General features: G+C 47.1%; 1 protein-coding gene across 6 annotated transcripts in view; it reads right to left on the reverse strand.

Moving 5' to 3' along the window:
* Positions 1–301: 301 nt before the first annotated feature.
* The window catches only part of HNF1B (HNF1 homeobox B), a 50,752-nt gene continuing 24,172 nt past the window's right edge, over positions 302–26,881 (reverse strand). For 3 of the 6 annotated variants that reach the window (XM_019636777.1, XM_019636774.1, XM_019636779.1), the window contains exons 5-9: positions 20,860–21,020; positions 15,763–15,898; positions 11,886–12,080; positions 9,335–9,453; positions 307–1,254 (exon numbers count right to left, since the gene is read on the reverse strand). In XM_019636777.1, coding sequence (XP_019492322.1) covers positions 1,234–1,254; positions 9,335–9,453; positions 11,886–12,080; positions 15,763–15,898; positions 20,860–21,020 — 632 coding nt within the window. In that variant the 3' untranslated portion in view covers positions 307–1,233. Of the gene's footprint in view, positions 1,255–9,334; positions 9,454–11,885; positions 12,081–15,762; positions 15,899–20,859; positions 21,021–26,881 lie in introns of all 6 variants that reach the window. The other 3 variants (XM_019636778.1, XM_019636775.1, XM_019636780.1) reach the window with 2 other exon arrangements.

The raw sequence follows: 26,881 nt of genomic DNA on the forward strand, positions 1-26,881 counted from the left end.
TTTATCTGTTCCTCTGACCACAGTCACCAAGAATTGGCTCTATCACTTGACTCCTGTGAGTTGCAGAGAAGAAAAAGGTGTTGGTTCTTGCTCTGGCCAGATGCCCTCTGATGGACCTGTGGAGTCTGACTGGGAGAATCCACTCTTCTTACCTTAGCAGGAAAGCCGGCGCAAAGACGTGGGACTGTGTGGCAGGGAGCCCAGTGGAGTAAGTGGAAAATTCCAAGGAGACAGGGGCCAGGGGTTCTTGGTGGAACCGCGGAAGGACAAGTGTCAGAGACAGAAATATGAGACTCTGGGCAGTGATAAAATAGTTTTAATGGGAGGCTTTCTGAAAGGACAACTTTTTCTTGTGCTATCAAACAGCCAGTTTCCCTGCCTTGGGGTTTCTTGGGGGTGCCCTGGCTGAACCCCTAGCCCCACCAGAAGGTAGGACGTTACTCTGACACTATGTTCATCCCTGCCACAGATCCAGAGGTGTGTCCTAACATCAGGAGACTGGCATTAGCTGGCAGTCAGTCCAAAATATACAGTGTTCTCGTGGGTGTCCAGGCGTGAGGGAGCGGGCAAGGGCTTCACTTCCGACTTAGGATATTTCTCCATGGGGGAAAAGAAAGGGAGCAAATCCTTTTGAAAATTCAACTCTGACCTTTACAAAGAAAACACTTTAGTAGTATTATATACAGGGCAGAGGGGCAAGGGAGTGGAGGGGAAATTGCACTTAATTACAGTCGTTTATCGTTTACACCCATTGGACGAATTTGCTTCTTTAAAAGAAATCTCACGATCAATTGGGAAGGGGGTGGGGGGAGGGAGTTTGCTGATATTTACAGTGTGTTTGGCTCAGTTCAATAGCACGTGTCCTCCTCTCCTCGTTTCAGTAACAGATTCAAGTTTTCACATCAGTTTGTTCGATGAAAGAGCATAATGTAGACACTACGGCTTTCTCTCTTCCTCTTCCGTGGTTTCTTGTCTCCCACCTCTGGGACGGATGGGCAGACTTGACATCTTGGGAGAGGCATCGTGACAATACTGCATAGAAGGGACGCTGGGCTTCGGGCTGCGCCTCCTGAGAACGGATTGTCCGAGGTGCCAGCAGGATGTCAGGTAAGCAGGGACCTCTTAACAGGTGTGTGTCAGGTCACTGGGCTTTTCCATGACAGCTGCCCGGAGGGTGATGGTGTGGAAAATAGGATCTTTGTTGCTGTGCACAAAGCAAGTGGTGTGTAGGTATCACCAGGCTTGGAGAGGACACTGCAGAGAGAGAGAGAGGAGAGAGAGCTCAGCTGTGCTCATTGGGTGGGGAAATGGGCCGTCAGTTTGGCTTCTCCAGGGGAGCTGAGACCCAACTCAGCCAGCCAAGAGCTGGAGGTGGGGGGCTGGGGACCTAGTGCCTGCTCTGGGGTGTATAGTTCTGGGGTGTCAGTCCTGAAGCACACTCCTTTTAGCCAAACCTGCCGGCCAGCGTTTCCATCCACTTCAGAAGAGAGGTGAACTGCTGCAGACTTTGAAATAGTCATAACCTTTACCATGAGGTTGGACTCCTCTTTCCGTGAGAGGGGTGTTTATAAAGCGCTCAGTGTGATTGCAACAGCACCTGGATGCGGAACTCTTGCCTCTTGTGGAAGTAAGGGCCTCTTTCTAAGACCTCTAAGGGCAGGGTCCCTGAGACCACTGCTCTCCAAACTTTAATGGGCCTATGAGTACCAGAGATCTTGATAAAATTCTGATTCAGTGGGCCTGGGGTAGGCTGAAGAATCTGCATTTCTTGTTAGCGCCCAGGTTGTGCCGAGGCTACTGATGTATTTTGAGCAACAAGGCCATCAAGCACATGAGAGCGTGGGAAATTGCAACGTGCTTTCTAAGGTTTGTTACTATTAGGAAAAGACGCTTGGAGGATCGCGGAAAAGATCTAAGCGGTGAAGGCGTCTGATGCTGGACTTCCTGTGGGAGACCCCAGAATGGACGGGGAAAGCCTCTGAGAGGAGCCACCTCCCCATCATGGGAGTCTTCCTTCCAGAGCCCTGGGCCTCATCCATTTCAACTGTCATGGGACATCATTCCTCTCCTTCTCCTTCCAGGGAGTTCCTTTTTGTTTCCCTCTGTCTCCTCCTGCCCTTTCATTTTGGTTGGCATCTCAGAGGAAGGTTCTGCCTTTTGGCTTAGTGGCTTATTCTCTCAAGACTCCCCTTCAAACACACACACACACACACACACACACACACACACACACACCCTCTACCACTACTACTGCAGGCCTGTTATCTCATTATTATCTCATTAATCAGTACTCCCAACTATAACTCTATATGAGGTTGCCCTGATGTCCATTTTGCAGATTAGGAAAACAGGGCTCAAAGAGAGGTGGTGAAGTGCCCAAGGTTTCAGCACTAGGAGAGCGTGGAGCCAGATTCAAACCCATTCAGGGTGCCCTCCCAACATGTGCTCTTTCTATAATGCTCTGAAGTTAGGAGCCTTCCACTGGCTTTGTGCTCCTGGTTAACTTATAACCTCTGTGGCTCAGTTTCTTTACCTGTAAGACAGAGGTTATTGAGGGATTCGATGAGCTGATACATGTGAAGTACTCAGCGTGGTGCTCAGCGATAATAACAGTGATAATAACTGTTCTTATTATCACTGCTGCCTGCACAGGATGCCCTACCCTACCAGGCTGCTCTCGAGTGCCCTTCCAAGTGGGACGGAGCTGTGCATTCGTGTGAGGAGGCGGGTTTCTGACCCTTTTAAATTCTTGAGGCCCTGCTCAGGGTCCTCCGGTACCTCTTGCGTTCTCTTCTTCCCTCCACCCACCCCCCACTCTTGAGTCTCTTTGCTTCCCACTATCAGCCTTTTTCCAATTTTCAGATTTCAGATGGCGGAGAGAGAAAACGGCTGGTGACCTTGCCGGTTTCAATAGAAGAGCAAACAAGAAGGGCAGATAAGGAGACGCCAGCGAGATTCTATGACCTGTCATTAGGGATGGGCTTCCCAGCTATCAAATGTTTGCTCACATAATAAAATGGTGGCAGAGCCCTAAATGTTGTCGAAGGAACTAGAGTTATTTGCCCCCTTCGGAGTCTAAACACAAACATCTGATAAGGGGTACACGGTGGTCCCTTAGAATCGAGGTCCAGCACACGCGGAGCCCCACGGGGGGCCTTGCCCAGAGGATCTCTGAGCAACTATGGAGCCGTCTGAAAGGCGTGTTGTCTGTGGCAATTGTTAAGGATGTCCTCATTCTAAGAGGATTGTTACGTAATGATAATAGCTAACGTTTATTGAGGTCCGACTGTGTGCCAGGCACCATGCTAAGTAAGGGCTTTACATGCATCATTGCGTTGAATTCTTACATCAACACTTTGAGGCAGGTAATTATCATTCATTCGTTTAACACACTGAGTGCCTTCTACATGCTTAGCATTTTTTAGGCACTGGGGATGCAACTGTGAACACGACCTCAGAGTTTACATTCTAGAGAGGGGTTTGAACAATAAATAAGAAACACACACACACACACACACACACATACATTTAAAATTTTAGGTGGCGATGAATACTGCAGAAAAATAAGCATGGTGCGAGGGGTTAGGATGACTTGAGGGAAAAGAGAATAATTTAAGGAAGGGAATCAGGAGGGCCCCTTTGAGGGGGTGACATCTGAGCTGAATGAAATGAGGGAGGGGAGCAAGCATGGAAAGATGCACATTAAGAAGTATTTCAGGCAAAAGATACCACAAATGCAGACGTCCTGCAGTGCGATCACTTCAGCTCTGGTTCGGCTGAAAGCAAGTGAAAGAGGGAAGAAAGAAAGGAGGTGAGAATGGCAGTGGTCCGATCGCAAAGGGCCCTGGAAGTCTTCATTTCAGTTCGGTTGCAGTGAGAAGTCATTCGAGAGCTTGACAGGGGACTAACATGACTGATCTCCTTTTTAAGGAGATCATTCTGACTGCTGTGTGGTTAACAGAGCATACCACCATAGTGGGGCAAGAGTGAAAGTGGAAGCGAGAAGTTAGGGGACACTGCAGGAGGCCACTGAGAGACAGGGGAGCTGAACTGATGGGGTGGTAAGAAGTCGTAAGATTTAGGATGCATTTTGAAGGCTCCCCAGCAGAACTTACTGATGGACTGAATGTGGTGTATGGACAGAAGAATCAAAGAGACGCTCAGGTATCTCACCTGAACAACTAGTACCATTTTTGAAACTGGGGAAGCCCAAGGAAGAAGCAATTTGGGTAGGGAGATATAGGGGTAAAAGGAAGCGTTCCTATTTTAGGCAGGTTCAATTTGAGAGGCTTGTCAGATATATTAGGCATGCCAAAGTTGCAATGGGTTTCTGAATGGGCATTCAGAGGAAAGATCTGTACTGGAGACAGAATTATAGGATCCATCAGTATGTACACTGGATCCAAAGCCCTGGGGTTGGAGGAGATCACCCAGGAGTGACAAGAGAAGAGAATGAGCCCTACGGCACCCCCAACAAGTAAATGTTGGGAAGATGAGTTTCCTGCTAAAGAAATGAGTGTCTTAGGAGGAGAACCAGGAATGGGTACTGTCCCAACATCCAAATGATAAAAAGGAAAGAATGGTCAGCCGTGTCAAGAGATAAGAGATTGAAAAATGACCCCTGGGTTTGGCAACATGGAAGTATTTGTGAGCTGGGCAAGGGAGGTTTCAGTGGCGTGTGAAGACAAAAGCCAGTCTGGAGTCTTCTCAAGAGAGAATTAGGGGTGAGGCAGTGGAGACAGTGAGTATACAGAACTCACTTCTACTATTATTAACTTAGATTAATTATGGCTCTATGAATGAAAAGTAATTAGTATAATTCCAATTTTACAGATGAGGGATCTGAGGTCTCGAGAGATTATAGGTTACTTGCCCAGGGTCTCACAACAGAAAGCTTGTGCTCGTAGCCACAAGCAAGATCACTTCCTTCTTGCCATCAGGGAAAGCCAAGTTTGACCCAGCTGCCATGGGCGGGGTGTTTCGGGCCAAACATTGAGCTAAGTGTTCTTATAACACTTACTGCATTTAGTCCTTTCAAGGATCCCGTGAAAGAAGAAACATTATCTTCATGTTACAGGGGAAGAAACAAAAGCTCAGAGAGGCTAAGACTTTTCCCTGAGGTCACATAGGTAGAAAGTGGAAGAAACTCAGCCTGGGTCTGCCTAACTCCCAAGCTGGTACTTTTAATCATCAGATGATACTGCCTCACCACCAGTGGAGAAGGTTGGGTGGGTGGGGAACAGCTGCAGGGGGTTTATGATGAGGCTTCACACCTCTTCTTGTCAGCACCCCTGACTAGTGATCACTCTGGGGGCCCTCTCCTGACCTCTCTATAAACTAGGAAGTGAAGCAGTGAGTAGAGAAGTAGTGGAAACAGGAGTTAGCTCACAGCCTGCCCACACTTGTTCTAACCGAGGTGCCTGCTGTGGTCTTGTTTCCAGACTGACGAGACATTGTTTTGCAGGAGCTCAGGCACAAACCGACTCAGATGGTAACTCGCCAGCACCGGAGGCTTGAGGAGGAGGGGGAGGCTGCTGGCAGGAGCTGCACCAGGATTCCCAGGGGGACAGTCCTGGCCTGAGGTTCCTGAAACATGATCCTCAAGGCCCTGGGGCATGTCTATCTTGACAAGAGGAAATACTGCGATCAGACATATACAAGTTCAAGTTCTGGCGTTAGCCTTTATACCTGCATAACCTTGGGTCATTTTTATGGGTGCACAGAAATGGCTATTAGAAGGTATGAGTGTTGCTGAATGGATTTGGAATGAGAAGACCAAAGTCTGGAAGTCCAGCGCCAGATTTATCATCTGTGTGAACGTGGCCAGATCCCTCCCCATCTTTGAAACTCAGTTGTTTGCTCTGTAGATCAGGCATAAAAATATCTACCTTGCAGGATGGGTGGGAGTGTTAGCCAGGAAAGGGAAGATGGAAAAGCATCTAGAGTGCTATTTGGAAAATGAGAGGCACTCAAAAAATGCTAGTTCTGAATTAATTTCATTCATTCACTCATATTTACTGAACACCTACTATAGCCCAAGCATTTTAGCTAAGCACAAAGGACTTGGGTGCTGTGAAAGACCCCTGAACTATTTGCTTTTATTCTGGGAGGTGGGTGAGAGAGCACCTGTGTATCAGCAAAAGAAAGGGAAGCAGGGAACTGGAGCTCAGGCCCAAGAGGTGGGATGTGCTTGAGAGATGGTCCTAATCCTGAGAAATTTTACTGTCAGAACCTCCTTTGACCACATGTAGACTGAGCAATTAGTTAACTATTGAAGGAGTCGATGAAAGGTGTCCCCTAAAGGGTCACAGAAAGAGAAGGAACAGGGAGAGAGTTACCACTTTGAGTACTGGACTCTGTACCTACGAACCACTCTCTTAGGTACTTTGAGTATTCTGTGAGATGGGGGCTGGCTGGGATTTCCTCATTACAGATGAAGAAACTGTCTCACAGCGGTGAGTTAACTTCCCACGGTCACGTAGCAGGGATGAAGGAGCTGGAATTAGCTCAAGTGTGTTGGCTTTTCCTAGCACTCCAGCACGCCTCTGAAGTAGCATTGTCCTGGCTGTGTGCCTTTGACTCAGTCATTGAAGAGCAAGGTGCACATTAAGGGTCTGTTCAATGCACGCATCAGCACGTGAAAGGTTCTGGAAGCCCTGCCTTGTGGGGTTTAACCGTTTAGGCCAGCCATCCCCCCAACAGATCTGACCGAGGAATGCTCCTGTCCTCATACCCCACGCCCCTGCTTCCTAGCAAGGGTCTTGAAACTCCTTTTGGAAAATAACACCTTAAAACAAAGGAAAAGTAGAATCACGACCAGGTCTCTTTCAGAACTCACTTCTGACCTTTTGCCTCCAGAACAGAGTTTATACAAATTGTCTTCCCCTTGGGTTCCTTCTGCTGCCAGGAGGCAGCACCTTTACCTCATTCCACTTCACTCTGCCTTTCCCGTTCCCTCTTCTCCAGTTTGTAGGAAGAACATTTCCTGATTGGAAGATAGTAAGTGGGCATCATTTTTACTCTTGTACCTGACCATTAAAGAGACGACAAGAGCAGCAATTACTGTGGGTATTTTAAAGATAGGGATTGGGAGGCAAGCGTTGCTTAAGTGGAAAGAGTACAGGAGTTAGAGTCAAAAAGCAAAGTCTGTGTGACCTTGGGCAGGACGCTGTCCATCTCTGAGCCTTCGTTCTTTTTTTTGTACTTCTTAGGAGATTTTAATAATAAGAAAATGATGAGATAATGTTCATGAGAAGTATAAACTGTCAAGTGCTACATGACTAGTTTTATTCTTACTAAGCATAATCATCATCCTCATCATCCCATACGTGAGTCTGTCTTCAGACTCCTGAAATATCCGGGAACTTGGAGACAACTTCACGGAAGGTAGTTCTAGAGGGACACGCATATAGCTTCAAGGTCGACTGGCCACTCTGTCTAGTGGAGGGGAGAAGCCATTCGGGGGCTTGTGCAGTGTCTCGGAGAGCATCTTGAAGTATTTTGATTAAGAGACCATTTCCTGAATTCAGAGGACTTGTTTCAACAAGCAAGCATCAAAGTCAACTTGGGAAAGACAGGAATAATTAATCACAGTCCTGTCTAGGGCTGACCAAGCGGCAGATGGATTGATAAACCTTTCAAAGGGGAAGGTATTCCCAAGCAGGGCTGCTGCGCCTGGCTGCCCCCCTGATTGAGATTTGTGAGCACAGATAAATGTTTTCCCTGCTCACTACAAAGAATGGGAAATCGCACGGGAGTCGGGAGTCGAAGGGCAGGGCAACAGGGGGTGTCCTTTCATCTTCCATTGGGTGAGAGACGAGTAGCAAAGCAGGTCCCACACACCTCTCCCGTGCCCGCCCCCCGAACTCCAGAACCCAGCTGCCTAGGCTGTGTGTGCGCGCTCGCACACGTGCACCCAAGACGTGCCAGGCACTTAATCTGCATGACCTCATCGAAGCCTCAGAATAAGTAAATATTACGACTCTCATTTTAAAGATGAAGAAACAAAGGCTCGGAAAGGTCAAGGCCACCAAGAGAGTGGTACAACCAGGAACAGAACCCACCTGCTCTACACACTGCAGATCCAGGAGGAGACAGGAGCAAAGGGAAGAGCAGAGAACCCTGAGCCCAGGAAAGAACCTGCTTGGAAGCACGTGGCAGTGGATGAGGTGTGATTCACAGAGCTCCGATGGAACACAGACCATCAGCAAGACCAAACCCTGCTGAGAGCCTCTGACATGAAGTTCAAGGTTGTCGCCTACTTATCTAGTAATCAATAAAGGCCAAACAGTTCCCACACTGCATAGACCCCAGCTACTAAAAGGTCCTATTGTATTATTCTGGAGTTGTCATGTGTGTTCAGACATCTTGTCCTGTTTTCTAACTCTCGGTGCCCCATTACAGTCCAGCTGTCCAAGCTCAGCGATGAGCCCTGCTGTTTGTTTTCTTTCCTACTCTGTCACCTCTGTGTGGAGGTGGGAATTAGTTACCAACTGAAACAGCGACTAAGCCTCCGGTTTCGTCACTTTCAGTGTGGCAGGGAGTCCATTCTAAGTTTCTTGATAAAACACCAAGTGAACGCAGGCCCCTGAACAGCTAGGCTGTCTGCTGAGGAGTCCCCATGGGTTGGTAGAATTGGGACAGTCTCTCGAGCCTACAGCCTAGAGTCCTGGACTGGGGGAACCAGCCTCAGGACCCCTGGCTTTTTTTTTTTTTAAACAAATTTACTGGGCATCAGGCAGTTAGCTATCTATCTATCTATCTATCTATCTATCTATCTATCTATCTATCTATCAATTTATTGAGGAGGGTGCAGCTCAAAGTGGCCCATGCAGGGATCGAACCAGCAGCCTTGGTGTTATTAGCACCATGCTCTAACCAACTGAGCTTTTCGGCCACCCCAGGACCCCTGACTTATTACTCACTTTCTCCATTGACTAACTTGTGAAAATCCTTAGGGGTCCCTCTTGCAAAGCATGGAACGCCACAGAGGGTTTGACTTCCTGAGCTCTCCTTGGAAATACCTTTTCCATGGATCACTGACAAGCTATTGGGAAATACTCAATCGCAATGCCTACAGGCTCTGTGTGAGCCAGTCTCCAATGACTTATTGAACTTCAGTCCTCGTTTAGTGCTCTTGTTGGGGACATGGGAGGAACAAGAAACCCCTTGAACCTGTGGCCCATCTTCTTGGCCCTGTGACCTCAGAGATTCCTTTAGCAAGTAACAGGGAACCTTAGAAGGACCAGACTTGTGGCTGAGTCCACATCCACCACACTCTCTGCACATCAGTAGCCTTAGTCATTACCCCACTCCCCTTTCCCACTGGCATTACCTGTTTACTGGAAGACATGTTGGTGAGCGTACTGATGCTGCTGGTATCTGTGACCACCATCGCAGATGGAAACCGGGAGGTGTGGGAATACTGGGGAGGTTCCTGCTTGTGTGTGTACACTGCAGAGACAGAGCAAAGATGAAATCAAGGTGCAGATCACACAGGTGTATGCACATCCCACACCATCCCTCACCACAGCCCATGTCCCCGGGCAGATAAAAGTGGTGGTGATGTTTGGGAAGGAAGCGTTATGTGGTAGAAAGAATTGCCATGTGTTTAAATCCTGGCTCCTTAACCAAGTTACTTAACCTCAGTTTCCTACCTGTAGAATGGGAATGATATCTGTTACAGGATTAGAAGACATCATGTTTAAAGCACTTTGTTCCAAATAAACAGCCTTGCACAGTGCCTAGTATGTAGTAGTGGACAACGCTTCTGTGGTGGGAGCACTTCTGTCCCCCTGACTTTCAATAAAGTGTGAGAGGCCTGGACCTCAACAAGTAATCTTTAGGAGTACGTGGTGCATCGGGGATTTTAAGTCCAAAAAAGTTCGAAGTAGCTGACAAACTCATGTGACTGGAGCTGGCCAGCACATGCTTACCATTTCTGCTAGGACTCAAAGCACCAGGTCTTAAGCTAGCAATTATAGGTTAATTAATCATTGTAATTAGATATAGGTGTAATTAATTATATCATTCTGGGCTGTTGCAGTTGGCACTAAAGGGCATTGTGACATCATAGCCTTATGATACCCCAGAAATATGAAGGATGATAGACAAAAGGAGGCTGCATTCAAACAAAACTTCCAGGAACATGTGATCATTTTTTAGTTTTTCTAATATTTAGCCACCAAGACTGGAACCTTTTGACTCACACTAGTTATCCATAATGTTTATGTAAATTCTAGGTCACATGGCCAACTAATGAAAGCATGTGAATGCTTGGCCTTGAGGGAGGGGCTAGCCTGTTCTACCAAGGAGTCCTCTAGTAGGGAACAGGGGTGAAGGTCACTGTGTCTGCCGTCTCAGCTTGTCCTTTCTGTGGAGGGAGGCTGGTTAGTTCCTGGTCTGGGGCCCCTTGGGCTATCTCTTCATAGCCAGCCAAGACAGCTGGGCCTTGGCAGTTCATAGTCACTGGTGATCGCTCTCTGACTATCCCACCCACCCAGGCCTGGCCACTGAGGAAGCCTGCCTAGGCAAGGGGAGAGGGCCAAATGGGGAGGATATGGTCAGGCCCCCAGAAGAAGGAAAGTAGGGCACATGTGGTCCCAGACTCTGCTACAAGCTGTGGCAGATTTTTTAGAAGCCACGAAAATGTGATTGGAATGTGAGATGGTGCTTAGGAACCAGCTCCACAGGCCTGACGGGGGATAGAGCCCCGAGCACAGAAGAAGGCTGAACTTGACTGTCTCCCTCAGACCTGCGGCTCTGCCTGAGGCAGCCAGGGGAGAAACTAAGATCGTCTTCCCCATTCCCGCCTCCTCCTATTAAGGGGTCCCTTAACAAACAGTCACTGGTGTTTCTATCACTTTTGATGCTTACCAAACAGAGTTCATACCTATTTTTATTTCATCTCCATAATCATTCCACATGCATATTATTTCCATTTTACGGATGAAGAAGTTGAGGCTCAGAGTGGCTAACTAACGTACCAATGGCCACATAAGTCTCAAAGCCCGGATTTCAATCTAGGTCTGTCTGACTCCAAGACTGCCACTCTATTCCAGAGACTTCTCTGATGTTCTTATGGGGCCGTGCCTGAAGCAGGGAAGCCATCCTTTCCACAATTTCTCCCCAGATTAGTAGGCCAGGGGCTATACCTTAATATGGCCAGAACACTGGGGGCCTGGGGCTCAGCATGGGGGTGGGGAGAGAGAGATACAGGGGTGGGAGGCAGGAGGGAAATAGTTGAAAGGTAGACTTAGGGTAGGGGTAGAAATTGGAGATGGGAAATAGCCTCTGTGTGGGGGGGGCAGAAACCCTAATATTCCTGGTCCAGGATGGCATGTAGATGGTATTTTCCAACTATATTCATGTTCGTGATTAGCAATGTTTGGAGTGTATAAATTGGACGGCTTGGGGACTCTAGAAGATTCTTCAATTTCAGGGCAGGCAAACAAGATGCAACCTATATGCCAACTCTAATCGCTTGGTGATGGCTACTTGAAGTTTTGTACTGAAAAGGCTAAGTTGAGGCTCGTTGGGAAAGGCGCTGTGGTTGACCGGTGCTACCGTTCATGGGTACCAGCGTGGGAAACGGTGGCATGTGTTCCACATACACACCATCCCTGCTCTCTATCTCCAAGTCCCCTGACAGGTAGGCCTCCAGTATCCCCTTCAAACCTTCCCCTACGGAGTCTTGGGGATAAAGCAGAGGACTAAAAAAGACACAGCACCACACAAGAGCTATGCCTGGGAAACTGTCTTGGTTGAACATAAGTAGGAAAAAGTGACCCAACCAGTACACTTTGGAGAAAGTTCAGGCCGAGAGAGAGAAGACGGTGGCGGCTGAGGGCCCTGTGTGTCCCTCCCCAGCACATCCATGTCCTTACTGTGTGAGTTCTGCAGCTGAGTCACGGCGGTCATGAAGGACTGCTGGGCCATGTGGCTGCCGGGGCTCTGCTGCATGAGAGGCTGCTGGTGAGGGCTGTGCAGCTGCTGGGAGAACTGGACGGGCTGCAGGGCTGCCAGGCTGCCAGCCACACTGTTGATGACGGGGACACTCTGGGCTTGGGAGGTGTTGAGGCCTGTGGGAGCAAGAGGGAAAGATCAGAGATGGCTTTGGGGATGCGGAGAGGTCGTCCACTGAGCCCCTGCTATGTGCCAGGTGCTGGGCTGAGCCTGTTACATAAGAGACTGCATGGGAAGCGATTTTATAGACCCATTTTATAGACAAAGAAACTGAGGCTTGAAGAGATTAAGGGACTTGCTCACATTCCACGGTGAGTTGTAGTGGAAATGGGCTTTACACAGATCTGACTGAGGCTGGAGAGTCTCCCCAAGTTATCTGATCTCCCAAATGTAGCTCCCCTGAGGTTGCCAGGGCCCCGGGAAAGCTGATTCTACGTGCCCACTCCATCCATGCCTGCCTCTGAGAAAGGCTTGCCCTGGCAGTGCCCGTAGGGTAGAGTTCCAAGTGTCTGCTCCGAGGTGCAGATCTGTCTTGCTCAGATCTGTCTGTCCAGCAGGGGGCAAGAGTGTGCAGGGACCCATATTTTGATTTAAAAACAAAAACAAAAACAAACCAACAAACAATAAAAAACAACCTCCACAGTCCTGGGAATATGAAGCCTGAAGACACTCGTTTAATGACCTTGTGTAAAGAGCCTGAGAGGGGCCAGGCGCTCATTCTCTTGACTGTAGCAGAGAACTCAGCCAGTCTATGAAGTGGGCATACTTCATCTGGCAACACAAGGCTGGTGGCATCAAAAGGAAGAGGTATTGGGAAGAGGAAGTTAAAGGATGGCAGTTATAGTGGGTCTTGCCACCTTTCTGTTCTGGGGGTATGAGGACCTCTGCGGTTCTGTACTGTTTATATCCTGAGGTCTCTTTAGAACCAGGGCCAGTACTGCCACGATTGGGTCCCTGATACCCACCTTCCATCCGCTCCCTGGGTGGGACTCTGGGGAAGACAGCTGAGTCAAGTGGGAGTGGGGACAAGAGGAAGACACCCCAACCCCTTTCCTGGAGTGGCCAATATTCCTTTGACCTTGCTTTCTGGGAAGTGGGGGGTAAGAATGAAATGAAAAAGGAAATCCAGAAAAAGGTCTCTTTTAGGCAAATGCGGAAGGGACACCTAAAGAGCCTTTCCTGAAATGGAGAGGGTTTCATAAGCACGTAAGCACATCTGTGGGAAGTCCTCCATGGAGATAGCATGAAAACCTCAACAATTGCCTGCTCAGAGCTTTAGTTGACACTGTTATCAGAAACCTGGAAGGAGAATGAAGGGGGAGTAAGCCCCCTCTCCTGGCTCTCCTAGGTGGGGCTGGGGCGTGGGGTCCTCAGATCCCCCTCTGCACAGCACTATCTCTCGTTTCCCACAGGGGTTCAGCTTCTCCTCAAGCCAGTGTCTCACCTGATATCCTGATATACTGTTTTCCTCTCCTACCTGCTACTTATGGTCTCAGTCACCTAGGAGGCCCCACAGATTTGCTGTTTTCCCCAGAGCCCATTGTCACTGCTCTTGTTGAGAAATCTCTGCCCAGAAAAGCAAATTATCCTGTGTAGAGTGGATGACATTTGAGGGCATAGTTCGGAAACCTGGCTGTGCTTAAGAATCATCTGGGTGAGCAATTTAAGAAATACACATTCCTAGGCCCCACCCAAGACTTAATGAGTCAGAACCTTTAGAGGTGAGGCCCAGGAATCTTATTTTCAACACAGTCTGTGACCCTGATGTGCCTCAATTCCAGGATTGAGAGCCACTGATGTCATTCTAGCTCCCATGGAGTGTGACTCTTGGCCTTTTCATTTGTTTTCTGGGCACTGGTTCCTGCTTAAGAAGTATGTTGCCCAGGCCAGTAGATGAGTAGAGAATGAGGAATTGGCACTGCCAAATAATTTGTTATCACATTCTCCGTGGCTTCTGCAGTCCTGAGACAGGGTCCACATACTCAACAGGACATGAATTAGCTAAATGAGGATGCCTGCAACCAATTCTTCATCCTGACACTCCATAGGCAGGACCACTGTGTCTCAGCCAAATTTTCCGGTGAACCTCACTATTCTTCATACACCCCCCCCTAACTCCAAGTTTACACACACACACACACACACACACACACACACACACACACCCTTCTAAGGTCAATGTATACTCTGGTGTTTCCATTTTGCAGTAGGATATTAAGATTATTGTGAGAAGGTAGAAAAGCATGGGTGAAGAAAATTAGGAGAAACTAAATTGAAAATATGAATAACCTCAGGGAAAATTTTAGTTCAGGTCGTGCCTAAAAACGTATATAACTTTGTGTGTCCGCCAACGCTTGACATGGGAAGAAAGAAGGTAAGTGGGATGGTTTGTGTATCATTTTGGTGGCAGGGATAAAGAGGTGGGCTATCTTACCATGGGCCTTTTAATCAAATCTCCTGGCAGGCAAGCAAGCTGGTGTCAGGTAGCCTATCTCATTCTCAATGGTATTAGTATGGTTACCATATTTCTGGAGAGGGCCCAGTGAAAAGGCAGTACATTTATAATAATGTTTTATTTTGAAAGTCTTCTGAGGGCTTTTTATTTTTCCCCCTGAAAAAATAAATGTGGAGTGTACCAATTTCTGAACAGTTAAAAAAAAAAAGGACAGAGTGAGAGCCACACATCCTCATTCTGCAAATCTCAGTGTGCTTCCTATGGGCCTAGCACTAGTTTTGCCCTTCAAGAGCGCATAAGTCATTCTCTTCAGAAGTGACCCGAGTTGCTACCCTGGCTAAAGCTGATTTAAGGAGAGAGGAGGGAAGGAGAGGAAAAGGCTGGAACAAAACAAAGAGGTGGTCAACGTGGGCACTCGACACAAGGGAGGCCACGAGGACAATGGGGCAGTTCCAGGCTGAAAAAAAGATGAGCAATGTGCCACCCTTAGATCTGTCCCAAGACTTTTCAGGAATACTTCCCAGGGTCACAATGATGACTTGGCCTGAGCTGTCATGATGAAGCTGAAAATACACTGAGTACTCATTAACATTAAAACTCCAAGAGGCATCCACAGACACAGCCCGCGTCAGCCTTCCCATGCCCTGACATGGCCCATCTGACATGGGGTACAGGCTCTCTGTGGAATAAGAGCCTCCTGAAGCTGGAAGGACCTGACCCATCTCCCCGTCTTCAAGGCTGAAACAACCGATTTTCTCCTTAAAGCCCCGGAGATGCTATGACCGTTTCTCTCAGAGTTTCCTCTCACTGTATTTTTACCACTGGCCAAAGTGGTCTCATATGGACCATTTAGAAGGAAGCCCATCATGTCTTGCTCCATCTTCACCAACACAAAGAAACATCTGCACACCCTCCTGGAAAACCGACCACATACTTAGGGATAGGCATGAACACTAGACAAAAATATAAGCTACAATATTATACGTACTCATGCTTTATAGATTTACAAGCATGTCTAAACCCACTGTCATTTGATTGCCTCAGCAATCCATTTTACAGATGAGGAAACTGAACCTCATGAAGGTTCAATGATTGGACCTAGGATGCAAAGCTGGTAAGCTGTGCCCAAGATTCAGCTCCGTTTCATAATTTTCTCTTGTTTTAAGCTCAACAATCCAAATATTGTTGAGGAGAAAGATAAGGAAGTAAACGAGGTAAATAAAATCTACAAAAAAAGTGGTGAATGAGTTTAAAGGGGGTTTTCTCTAGTCCTTTTTTTTTTTTTTAAATCAGATGACTCACTTTCCATGCCCCCAAGTTTTCTGACCAAGAACAGAACTTACTTTGTGCAATGGCCATGACTCCAGAGAGGGGTGTCATGATGAGGTTTTGAGATTGCTGGGAATTATGGTGGGACAGGCTGTGGATGTTTGTCAAGGTGCTGACAGGGGGCAAACCACCTCCTGAGACTGAGATCTGCTGGAGAGAAAAAACAAGAGAAGCATGAATGGAACTGGGACTGCAAAGAGCAGTGTCCAAAATGACATCACTTAGCAACTCCTTGGCACAGCTAATTCATGGATGGATGGATGGATGGATGGATGGATGGATGGATGGATGGATGGATGGATTCATTCAGTCAGTCAGTCAGTCATTCATTCACTCATTCACTCAACAACAATTATTAAGCACCTGTTGTGGGATAGGCACTGTTCTAGGGGCTGAATGAAGATAGAGCAGTAAGTAAAAACAGACAATAATCCCTTCCCTTATGACACTTCCATTTGTTGACTATCTTTGAGTTACTTGCCTGCCTTAGATACTCTTCTGCCCATGAAGAGTATGATTGTCACTTGCTCACTTTGGAAGTCTCCTCTGTTCTGCTCTATGCCTTCTATATTATTGGTGCTAAGGACATGTGATTGTTAAAAATAATAACTGAAAAAACGCCCTGGGATTCCCCAGTGAGAGCAGATTAGGGACCGAGAAGGAGCACGGGGAAGCTCTCACTGACTACAGGCTCTACCAAGCACTGCTCATGTATTAATTCACAAACCTCACCATAGCCCCATGAGGTAGCTACTTCTGCCTTTCCCATTTCACTGATGAAAAACCTGAGGCTCAGAGTAGATATGGATACTACCTAAGATTCAACTACTAGTAAATGGTCCATCTGGTATTCAGACCCAGGGCTCTCTAACTCTAGAACTCATGTCCTTACCTTTTGTAGAGTTTTCTCCCCCCCCCCACCCCTGTAATTATTTCTAAGAGCTGGGGAGAGATCAGCGATTACTGAGCTTCTCTACTTTTTCCAAATCTCCATTGTCCATTATTTTTTTTTTTTTGGTCAAGGAGCTGATATTGTAGTGATAAAGCTACTAAATAAGCCATGGGTCCCAGGTACCCCCATTCTGTTTCACCATTATATTTTAATGACAGATTAGTAAGAGAAAGTTACTGACTTTGGTGTGTTTACTTTGTATGTGCCATTTTGAATCCTTTCATTGAGAATCGAATCCTTTTATTTATTCCTAATAGAGTCTTTCCCATTTTTTATTTTCTTCATTTTTCCAAGTGTATAATGACAGCACAAGCATATAATGCCAATGGGGCCTCTTCCGTGCTAGTACTACTATGTATACATGTCATATTGCATTGGTTGGAAGTTTCTGAATAGTATTACACAATAACAGCTGTAACAGATGTGCTTGCTTTGATTCTGATGGTATCAGAAAAGCTTCCAATGTTCCTCCATTAGTTATAAGGAGCTGTCAGTTTTACACAAAAACCATTTTTTTCATGACAAAGTAGTTTACTATTTACAGTTTTAAATTATTTTTTACGATTATTATAAAGAAAGGACACAATGTGATATATAGATGATGTATTACAGAATTGTACACTTGAAACCTATGTAATTTTACTAACCATTGTCACCCCAATAAACTTTAAATTTAATTTAAAAAAGAAATAAGAAAGGACATCTGTCCTCATTCTGAACTAACCCTGACATTCTTGATGGCACAGGAACCCTGAGACGTGCTTTAGGGTTGGGATACATACATCAGATGTCTGAGTAGCCCAGTTTCCCTTTTTCCAGTTCTCGTTACCCACAGCTCCTCAGATTATAGGTCTCACACCCACACCCAGGTAAGACACTACCTCCTGCCCTGCCCTTCTGGTCAACCCCATAGCTTCCAAGGTTAATTTGAAAAAGAATGAAAGAAAAAAACCAAACAGGTTTGTTTGTGTTTTTAAAATGAGCATCAAGAAATGAGTTAGGGGTCATGTGACAAAGAAGGAATTCCAGCCACATCAAACAAGAGAGAACCAGCCTATTTGCTGGACTTGTTTTTCAAAATGTCAGAGTCATAAAAATAAAAAAAAAAATTAAAAAAATCAGTAACCTACCTTCCCAAAGGGTAATGCAATCCTTTGGAAAAAGTCAACGAAATGACAAAGTAAGGACTGTAATCTCTGCCATTTCAATGTTTGATTTTAATGGCGAAAGAAAAACGTAGATGCCAATGATAACAACAACTTAAATGTGTGTGGCTTCAGAGTTTGTAAAGTGCTTCCACTGATTGTCATCCACAGATAATGACACAAATAGGGAAGAGATTATGATTACAGCCCATATGTTCCAGATGAAGGAACAGGTCCTCAGAGGAGTGGAGAAACCAGCTCTATGCCACTGGACTAGTAACTGAGGAAGCCAGAATTCAAACTCATTTTTGCTGGAATTTAAATCCCATTCATTTACTATGTTTAGGTAATCTTGGTCAAGTTCCTTCCCCCTCTAAAATGCAACCCTTATTTTCTATTTGCCTCCAGGACTGATGGAAGCCAGGGAACTGCCAAGGATCTCAGTCACGATCCTTACTTGATAACTCAGAGAGCTTGAATTACATTAAATGCTGCCCTTTGCAGTCTTTTCATGATGCTAAGTGCTTTTTGTGTCCACGACTTATGAGGTTGGTATTATTCTCTTTACTTTGCAGACAAGGAAGCTGAAGTTAGAGTCGGTAAGAAATGTGCCCAAGTGGTAGAGTTGGCATCGAAAGCAGCTACCTGCCTCCCAGGCCTGAGCTTTTCATCATTAGGTCACACTGTTTTAATACTGTGAAAGTATCCAGTACGTGCTTTTTGAAAAAACAAGGTTCAACATGCGCAGACTGCAACCATAAACCTGGCCAGCTCTTTGTCAATGCATGCCATTTGGGCATGGGGTGGGGGACAAATAGTGCACAAGAAAGCTCACATGGATCTGTATTATTTCTAAAACCAATATCTGGGGGAAGATTTCAAATGCGTGGCACCCAGAGATTGTCATTCCCTTGTACAGGGCTTACTTAGAGAACAGCAGAGCGACAAGCAACCCTCACCTCTATTATTCCCTATTTGACAGATAAGAAAACTGAAGTTAAGCAATGTCCGTCCAATTGCTGACAAATAACGGAGCCCAAGACTTGGACACACTGGTCCCCTGGCCTGCACTAATTTTAACCATGTTCCCCTCTTGCCTTAGTGGACCAAGATCTGTGATGGATTTGTTATGTATTAACAGAAAACAGGCTCTTGAAATTGGGCTTCCAGCAATAGTGACATAACGTATGAGCCAGGGTGTTGGAGGCTAGTAAAAAGCTGGTCCCTGCAAACAAGGTTCCAGGTGTTTGCTAACGTTGAGGTGTGCTGTCTTGGTCAATCATCAATCCAATAACATACTGCCCATTCGGGGACTGCCAAGCAGAACAGGAAGAGAAAAAGCATGTCTGCAGGCTGCCGCTGGAGCGGCCCCAGCCTGGGTGCGGCAGCTCTCCTCTTAGGAGAGGAGGTGGGAGGGCTCAAAGGGAAATGCTAAGGACCTTCAAGCGAGTGGAGACTTGGAGGGTTCCATCTACTGAGAAGTCAAGACCTGTTTCCTCTGTCCCCTTCTCCAAGGGAAGCCTGGGTAATTCTTATTCCTACTTGTTTGGGTCTCAAAGTGACTCTTGAGAACTCATAAAGACTTGTCTGTACCTCTCACAAGGTAGCTGAGACAAACCATTCAAGAAGGCTGTGAAATCCCTCCCACAGGAGCACTCTTTCATATGTTTTGCAGAGGCCACCACCAGGGAGATCAGCTCAGGTCCCCTGATACTGGAGTTGGCTGGGCCAACTCTCCCCTCAGAAACTACACCTTGTTTTTCCTCCAGGGAGCTGGGGACTCAGTCACCTGTGACTCAATCATTCCTGTGTTGCCTACACAGCACACACATCAAGGTCTAAAATGGCATCTGCTCCCTGTCCCTTCCCCCCACTCTGGCCCCTACCCGCCTCTGGGTCAGACACCTTGAGGGAATGTGTGCAGCTCCACCTTGAGCGTGGTAGCCGGGAACCTGCTCCCCTCTCCCCGCTGTGCCCCCACCCTGAAACAGAGAGCATGACCAAAGACTAAAGTTTTCCATTTCCTACGCTTACAAGTGTCGTAATGCTTGTATTTTCTCATGGGCTGCTCTCCCCTGCACTTGTGTTGCTAGAGGGTTAGAACCTTGAAAATTGAAATTCAAACAGCCTATTCCTCACCAAGTGTGCTAAATTCACATCTGGGTGTGGACGGTGGTTATGGATGTAGAAAATTTCATTTAAAGAGAATAATGTAACAACAACACTGTCACTTATTAAATATTTACCTTACCAAAAACTGTGCTGAGTATTTCCCTCATTATCACCTTTGTCCCCGCAACAACCCACTGTTATTACCCCTATGTTGTAGACGAGAAAGAGAGACCTGGAGTAGCTCCATTAACCTGCCCACAGCTATTAAGTGCTGGAGCTGGGATTTGAACCTGGGTCACTGAAACTTGAAAGTCGGTGTTTCTCTCTTGCCCTGGAAGCATCGCCCCACCCTCCCTGCCATTTTGTGCGGTGATCTTCACTAGCATGCCACCCAAGGTCCTTCAAAATTCCAGTTCAAGAAACCTCTCCCCACTTCCAGCCATCCTCTAAATCCTGATTTCATCACTCTCCTTGCCAGCACCAGGGGGTGGTGAAGAGAAAGGGGGGCTTGTTTCAAAGCAAGGCTCTCTCTGGGTTAAAAAACTAGCTTCGGAGGCCTTGGTTGGGGGTAGTGGTGAATGAACATTTTATCAACACAAATGTCATTGGCAGCCCCAAAACAAACAGTGTCCCACCCGGCTTGCTCCTTTATGAGGCATTCAATCAATAAAATGAGAGCAGAGCTCTGTCAGATTTATTGGCTGGGTTCAAACCGAACACCTCTTCCACCCATCGAAGGCTGGGTCACCCGTTCTACCTTTCCTGTCTAACTCTGGATAGCCCCCATCTTCCCTGGTAGGGCTACAATGGTTCATTGTTTGAGGCAGGCCTTGTGAGAAGTTGTGTTTGTTTTGCCCCTTATCTTATCAGCTCCATAGCTACAATGGCCCAGGTGTACTCACCATTTTACCATCAGGTGAGAGGAGATTGTGGCCTGGGTCCAGGCTGGCTGGAGAGACTTGCTGTAAAACAGACTGGCTGGTCACCATGGCGCTGTTGCCATGGTGACTGATTGTTGAGGAGGAAGTGACCTCATTGTTTCCCTGCTGGCTGTAGCGCACTCCTGCAAAACAAGGCAGACCCAACAACGAACATTAGTGCCACCAGGGCCCTGGAACACTGACTCCGCCCCTCCCCTTGTTTTCAAGGGTGGATTGACAACAAAACAAAGTTGCCTTCTCCACCCCTATCTACCCACGGCTGTCTTGCTCTATGGCCTTTCTTGAGTTCTGGAATGTAAGCTCCGTGAGGGCAGGGCATTTTTATCTGCTTTGTTTTGTTCCCTGCTATAGCCCCAGTACCTTAGCACTTGGTAGCCACTCAATAAATATGTGTCAAATGAATGAATAAATGAATGAATGAATTCTGCTTGTTGTGGCATCAGTATAGTTCTTTTAGGAGTTACGGCCTTCTCTTCCTGGCTGGAGCGTTTTGTTCTTCAAAACACCTAGAAAGGTTTCCCTGGCATCTGTTGGCTGCGTGGGGCTGCAAAATATGAATTGACCCATTTTACACAGAGGCACTTGCCCAGTGACCCTTGTAAGAGCCACAAAAAATGTTATGTCTTTGTGCACCACTGTTTTCCCAGAGCCTAGGAGGCCCGGAGCACCCAGGCAGAGCAAAACAAGGATGGGGCTGCAGCTAGCAGTCTTTGGCTCTGGAACTCACATTCCCTTGATGGGGTCCCCTTTGGCTGATTTCCAGGGCACAGGGGAAGGTGCATCTGCCGGGGAGGTGGGACAGGCAGCACATACAAAGGTGGGACGTCGGTGCATAGTACAGCACTATAAACTATAGTTTGGTCTGCAAGGTGGGGGCGGGGGGAACCAAGCATGTTTACAACCTCATTGCTCTGACACGCCCTCTTGTTCAGGAACCAAAATGAAGGTCTGTGCTCGGGAAAGGGAGAGTGCTGGGCAGAGACCAGGCAACTGAAGGAAGCAGAAGCCAGGCAAAGAATCCAGTTTGCAGAGTCAAAGTTCTGCTAGATGTGCCCGTGAAACAGCCAAAGATAACGCTGGCATAGCTGAGCCTCTCACCCGAAGCTCAGGCCTTAGAAAGAGAATGGTTTTGTTTTTCACTTTGGATTTGACAGAAAGGATGGTGGAGGGGGGACCCTATTACTACCTGCAAGGGAGGGAGACCAACTGCTCTAACCATGGAATTATTTGGAGAGAAGGGCCAACTATTTGGCTGTACTTCTCCTTGCGCCCAGTGTCCCAAGATGAACCATGACTGTATAAAGTATATTGATTCTGCTGGTCTGTTTCCCCCCTGCCCGGCCTCCTTCTTGAAGAGGCCACAGAAGTCCCCCCGAGGGGCCAGGCAAGCTGCCGTAACCACAGCCTCCAATTCACGAAGACAAAGCTTGTCAAGAGCAGACCCAAACCAGTTTTCCTAGGATTCTCCGAAGGACATTACCCGATGCTGACATGGCCCAGAGCTTAAGAAGGCTGGGGAGAAGACAAACAAATGCTAAGGCAGGGCTCTGACCTTCAAGACCAACTTGTTGGACTATGAAGTGGCTTTATGCATGCTCTGTGGTCTTCTTCTATCGGTTGTTTCCCTCATCCTTTGATTCAAGGGGCTGTTAGTGTAGGGTGTTGGTGCTAGTGGGGCAGTACTGGAATTTGGTGGCGACTGGTCTGGGGCACTCCATTTTGGGGGATACAGGAGCCATGAAGTTAAAAGAAGGAAAGGCTTCCACCTCTTCAAACCAACACCCCCAGTAAGTCCTGTCTCTCTCCCTCTGCATCTGTCTGCAGCCCCGCTGCCTTCCTATTTATCGCCTTCTACTCCGTCCCGTTGGATTAAACTAGGTCCTTTTTCTCCACTCACATTAGCTCACAGTCTTGTTATATAGAAGGAGAAAGATCTGAAACTTGTGAGCTCAGAAGGCAGAGCTAGGTCCAAAGGAAAAGAGAGAGGCAGATTTCAAATCAATAAAAGGATGAATTTTGTAACAAGGAAGGACAGTGGGAAGACCGTGAGCTCTGAAGCTAGACAAACTCGGGTTCAAATCTCGACTTTGCGCTAACAGACGTATGATCTTGGGAAAATCCTCTCCATGAGCCTTAGTTTCCTCTCATAAAAACGGAGGGAATGTTTCCTTATTTTTAGATTAGAGATAATATCTATAAAGCTCCTAGCGCCATGCCAAATAAATGGCAACTAGGGGTGGGGATGCTGGGGGGTGGGGGGAGGGAACTAATGTAGGGATGGGCACCAAGATATATGCCCTAAGACTCCAGAATTCTAGATCACATGGGGCAAATTCTAAGTACTGCATGGAATTATCTTTGCATAGAGAATAGTTTCCAAAGCATCTTAACCCGCTGGACCACTGATGCTTTGCCCTGGGAGCGGTTTGGGAAGGAGGCCTGGCCCCTGCCCCCTGCCGTCTTCTTCTTTCCTTTTGAGGAACTGGACTTCACCCTGTTTTTCTCCTGCAGTCTCTGACTCCCTGACCAGCTATTTACCTCCCCAAGATGCTCTGCTCCTGAGAGAGTGGTGATAACACTGGGAGTCAGGTGTGTTTTCACCCCCTAGCCTGTCCCCATCATCGATTCAGTCTCAAGTCAAACAGACTCTGGTTTTAGCCTATTTAATTTGGCTGAAGGGAGAGGGCCAGCCCCCTGATGATCAAATATGGGTCATGGGGAGGCTCTCTCCCTTACCACACGCTACATAATTATTTATTTAAAAATAATTAACCAAAGATATCCACAGGAAACAAAAGCCTTCTTTACAAGGGAGTCTGGCAAGAGAAAGTCAAGAGCCATTTGTTGGAATCCAGGCAGCACAGCCCAAGGCTGCGTTGGTTTTCAGATTTGCTATTTCTCCCCTGGCAGAGCTTCGTTATATGAGAAATGTAATGGTGGAGCGACTCTGTTTAAAGACAGGTAGGCCTAGACCTCTGGACATTCCTTTAAAGACCTCTGGCTAAGGGATAGCATCTGGCTGGGAATTAGGGATCCCTGTTTTGATCGCAGCTCTGCCATCAATGTATTGGGTGAATTCCAGCTTCCTCATCTCTAAGCCAGAGGACTGCCCATGGTGGGGAGGGGACAATTATCACTAGAGTGCGGTGGGAGCTAGGCATGAGGCCGCTCATCAGCTCCAGATCCACCTGTAATCTTTCCCACTGATGCCCCTCTCACCAGGAATTGCGCGATCATGCTGGCCCCTGAGAGTGTGGTTGTAATCAGCCAGCCACCTTAAGGGGGGTGTGGAGGTGGAGGGTATATCACAAGGTATCTGCTGGTGCTCTTGTTAGAGGAAGGAGAGGCCAGGTCCTTGGTTATTTCAATAAACTCAGAAGAGTGCTTGAAATGAGAACAAAAGTAGAGTAGGCTCTGGAGCCAGGCGACCTGGGTTTCAATCCTGGCTCTACCACATAATAGCTGTGTGACCTTGGGGAAGCTACTTAACCTCCCTGAACTTCAGTTTCTTTATTGTTTACAATATCCACCCCTTAGGTTATTGGGAAGAAGACTGATGAGTTAATGGGTGTGAAAGTACCCAGACCATGCTTGGCACATAACAGTTGCTGAAGACACATCAGTTTCTCCTACTTTGAGGCTGCCTTTGTCTAAAAGGCATTTTTCAGAAGGCTAAGTTCACAAAACCTTATTGAGCAACTATTATGTGCCAGGTAGGAGCCTATGTTAAGAAGTGGAATGGCATCTTTCCTTCTTCCTTCACCATGGCAAGCTCTGAAAATGAATAGATAACGAGGGCTCTGTTTTAATATCGACTGGCCAGGGCTGGCCGAGTGGCGCGTTGGTTAAGAGCTGGCTTGGGACGCCAGCTCTGAGCAGCAGGGCCCCGGTTCGGATCCCACATGAGGGCCAGTGACACTGCACCCTCTACAGCTAAGATGGTGAGCAGCAGCTCGATCTGGAGCTGGGCTGCCATGAGTCACCAGCAACGGCGTAGGCTGCAGCCCCTGCTGCAGTGGGCTGCCATAAGCTACCGTGTGTGTCCGGCAGCCAGTGTGAGCGGCTGGTAGCCAGCGTGAGCTGCCAAGAGCTGGTGTGAGCGGCCATCCAGAGGCCGGTGACCGATCTGCCTCACCCGGGAAGAGCGCAATGATAATACCAACATGGGCCAGTGAAGCGGCATCCTCCACAACTAGACTGAAGAACAAAAGGACAGCAACTTGTCTGTTCCCCTTCCCCCTGATTCCCCATTGCTATTCCCCTCCCCCAATTCCCCAATAAAATCTTTAAAAATATATATATATCGACTGGCCAAAGATGCCAGGTTAATAGCCACAGAGGTCCCATAAGAAAATGACAATGCCAGAAGGTGGCCATGTACCTTCCACTCACTTCCTGGCCCAAGTCACCAACTGGCCATGTCCCCATCACTGGCCCTATGAACCACACAGCAAGCGTGTCCAGCAGCAAAAGGCATCTCAGCTGGAATCTAGAGACATCCCGGAGGCCCTGATGAGATTACCTACTTTCATCTGTTCCTAGTCCTCAGCATCATGGGTGATGATGCTATTCCTGAATTCCTGACAGTATGTGGGACAGAAACAAATCATTTGGTAACTGGTTGGAAGTGTCAAAACATGAAAGAAGATTATGGTTCCAAGAAGCTAGCATCTCCATGCCCTCCCTGTCTGCACCAGTACCCATCTCCAGGGCACTCTTCACGCTGCTCCAGCTTGGAATTTCGCTCTAAAACAAAATCGCACCATGTCACTGCCCTGTTTGGAAACCTATGATGGCTCCTCACTGCCTTCTGGAAAAGCCCAAACACCTAAGACTGGCAGAATTGGGCCTTTGTGACTCCAGCTTGTCTTATTTGCATCATCTCTCACCACGTCCCACACAGTCATGTCAGAGCATCTGCCACTCCTTACACAGGCCCTGCCCTCTCCTACCTCTGTGCCTTTGCCTATGCTGTTCCCTTTGCCTGGAAAGCTCTTCCCTTCTTCTCCATGTCACATCCTTTAAGAGGGATAAACGCCACCTCCTCAGTGCAGCTCTCCTTGATTCATCCTAGTAGTTATCGGCTCTGTCCTTTGTATCTTACATGCAGTAGAGACTCTTACAGCTGGAGTCAGACACCCTGCACAATAACGCTCTGATGATATCTTTACCTCTCTCTCCCTCTTAAGTCAAGAGACAGCTTTTTACTCATTGTGGCATCCTCAGAGCCTAGCAGAGAGCCTGAAATTGTGAATACTTATTGAATGAGGAAACGAACCCTCAGGGACTTTGAGTACCCATACCCCACAACCAGGGAGCAACCTCCTGGCAGAAGGAGAAAATGCAGTCAGTTCTGCGGTAATGCTTGTACTGAAAGTGTGGGCCTCTTCCAATTCTACTGATATATTAGGGAATAATTTGAATGCAACATAAATGTCACATTTGAAAAATTCAGAAATCTCCACCCAGCTGAATGGAACCACACAGGAATATACTAAATGCACTTCTGCGCATACGTGCATACACACACACACACACACACACACACACACACACACACCCATCAAACGTCAAACATTTACCATCTACCAACAGCTCACTGCATGTACTATAAGCCACAACTGTCCACATCTGGAATTACAACTTTCCTTCGGATTTCAGATAATTTTTTGTCCACCACTTCGCAATAACTCACAAGCTACAACCTTTCCGACACCCACATCCATAGGCAAACTTCAAGACATTTTCAAGGTCAAGTTCCGTATTTATTGTTGAACAGCATTTTTGGATTTCTAAGCATTTAACAGATGTAAAACTCTGCTAATGTTTTTATTAGATTCTTATCTTTTTAAAAGGTGTCACGACGAAGTTTTTGAGTATTGTACCCTTAACCCCATTTTTTTCCCCATAAGCCCTGTGGTTTTTATTGCATGACTTTGCAAAGCATGGTGGTTTTTATGATATATATGTTGGGTTCTATAGG

The sequence above is a fragment of the Hipposideros armiger genome, unplaced genomic scaffold (genome assembly GCF_001890085.2).
Source record: "Hipposideros armiger isolate ML-2016 unplaced genomic scaffold, ASM189008v1 scaffold_29, whole genome shotgun sequence".
Lineage (NCBI taxonomy): Eukaryota > Metazoa > Chordata > Mammalia > Chiroptera > Hipposideridae > Hipposideros > Hipposideros armiger.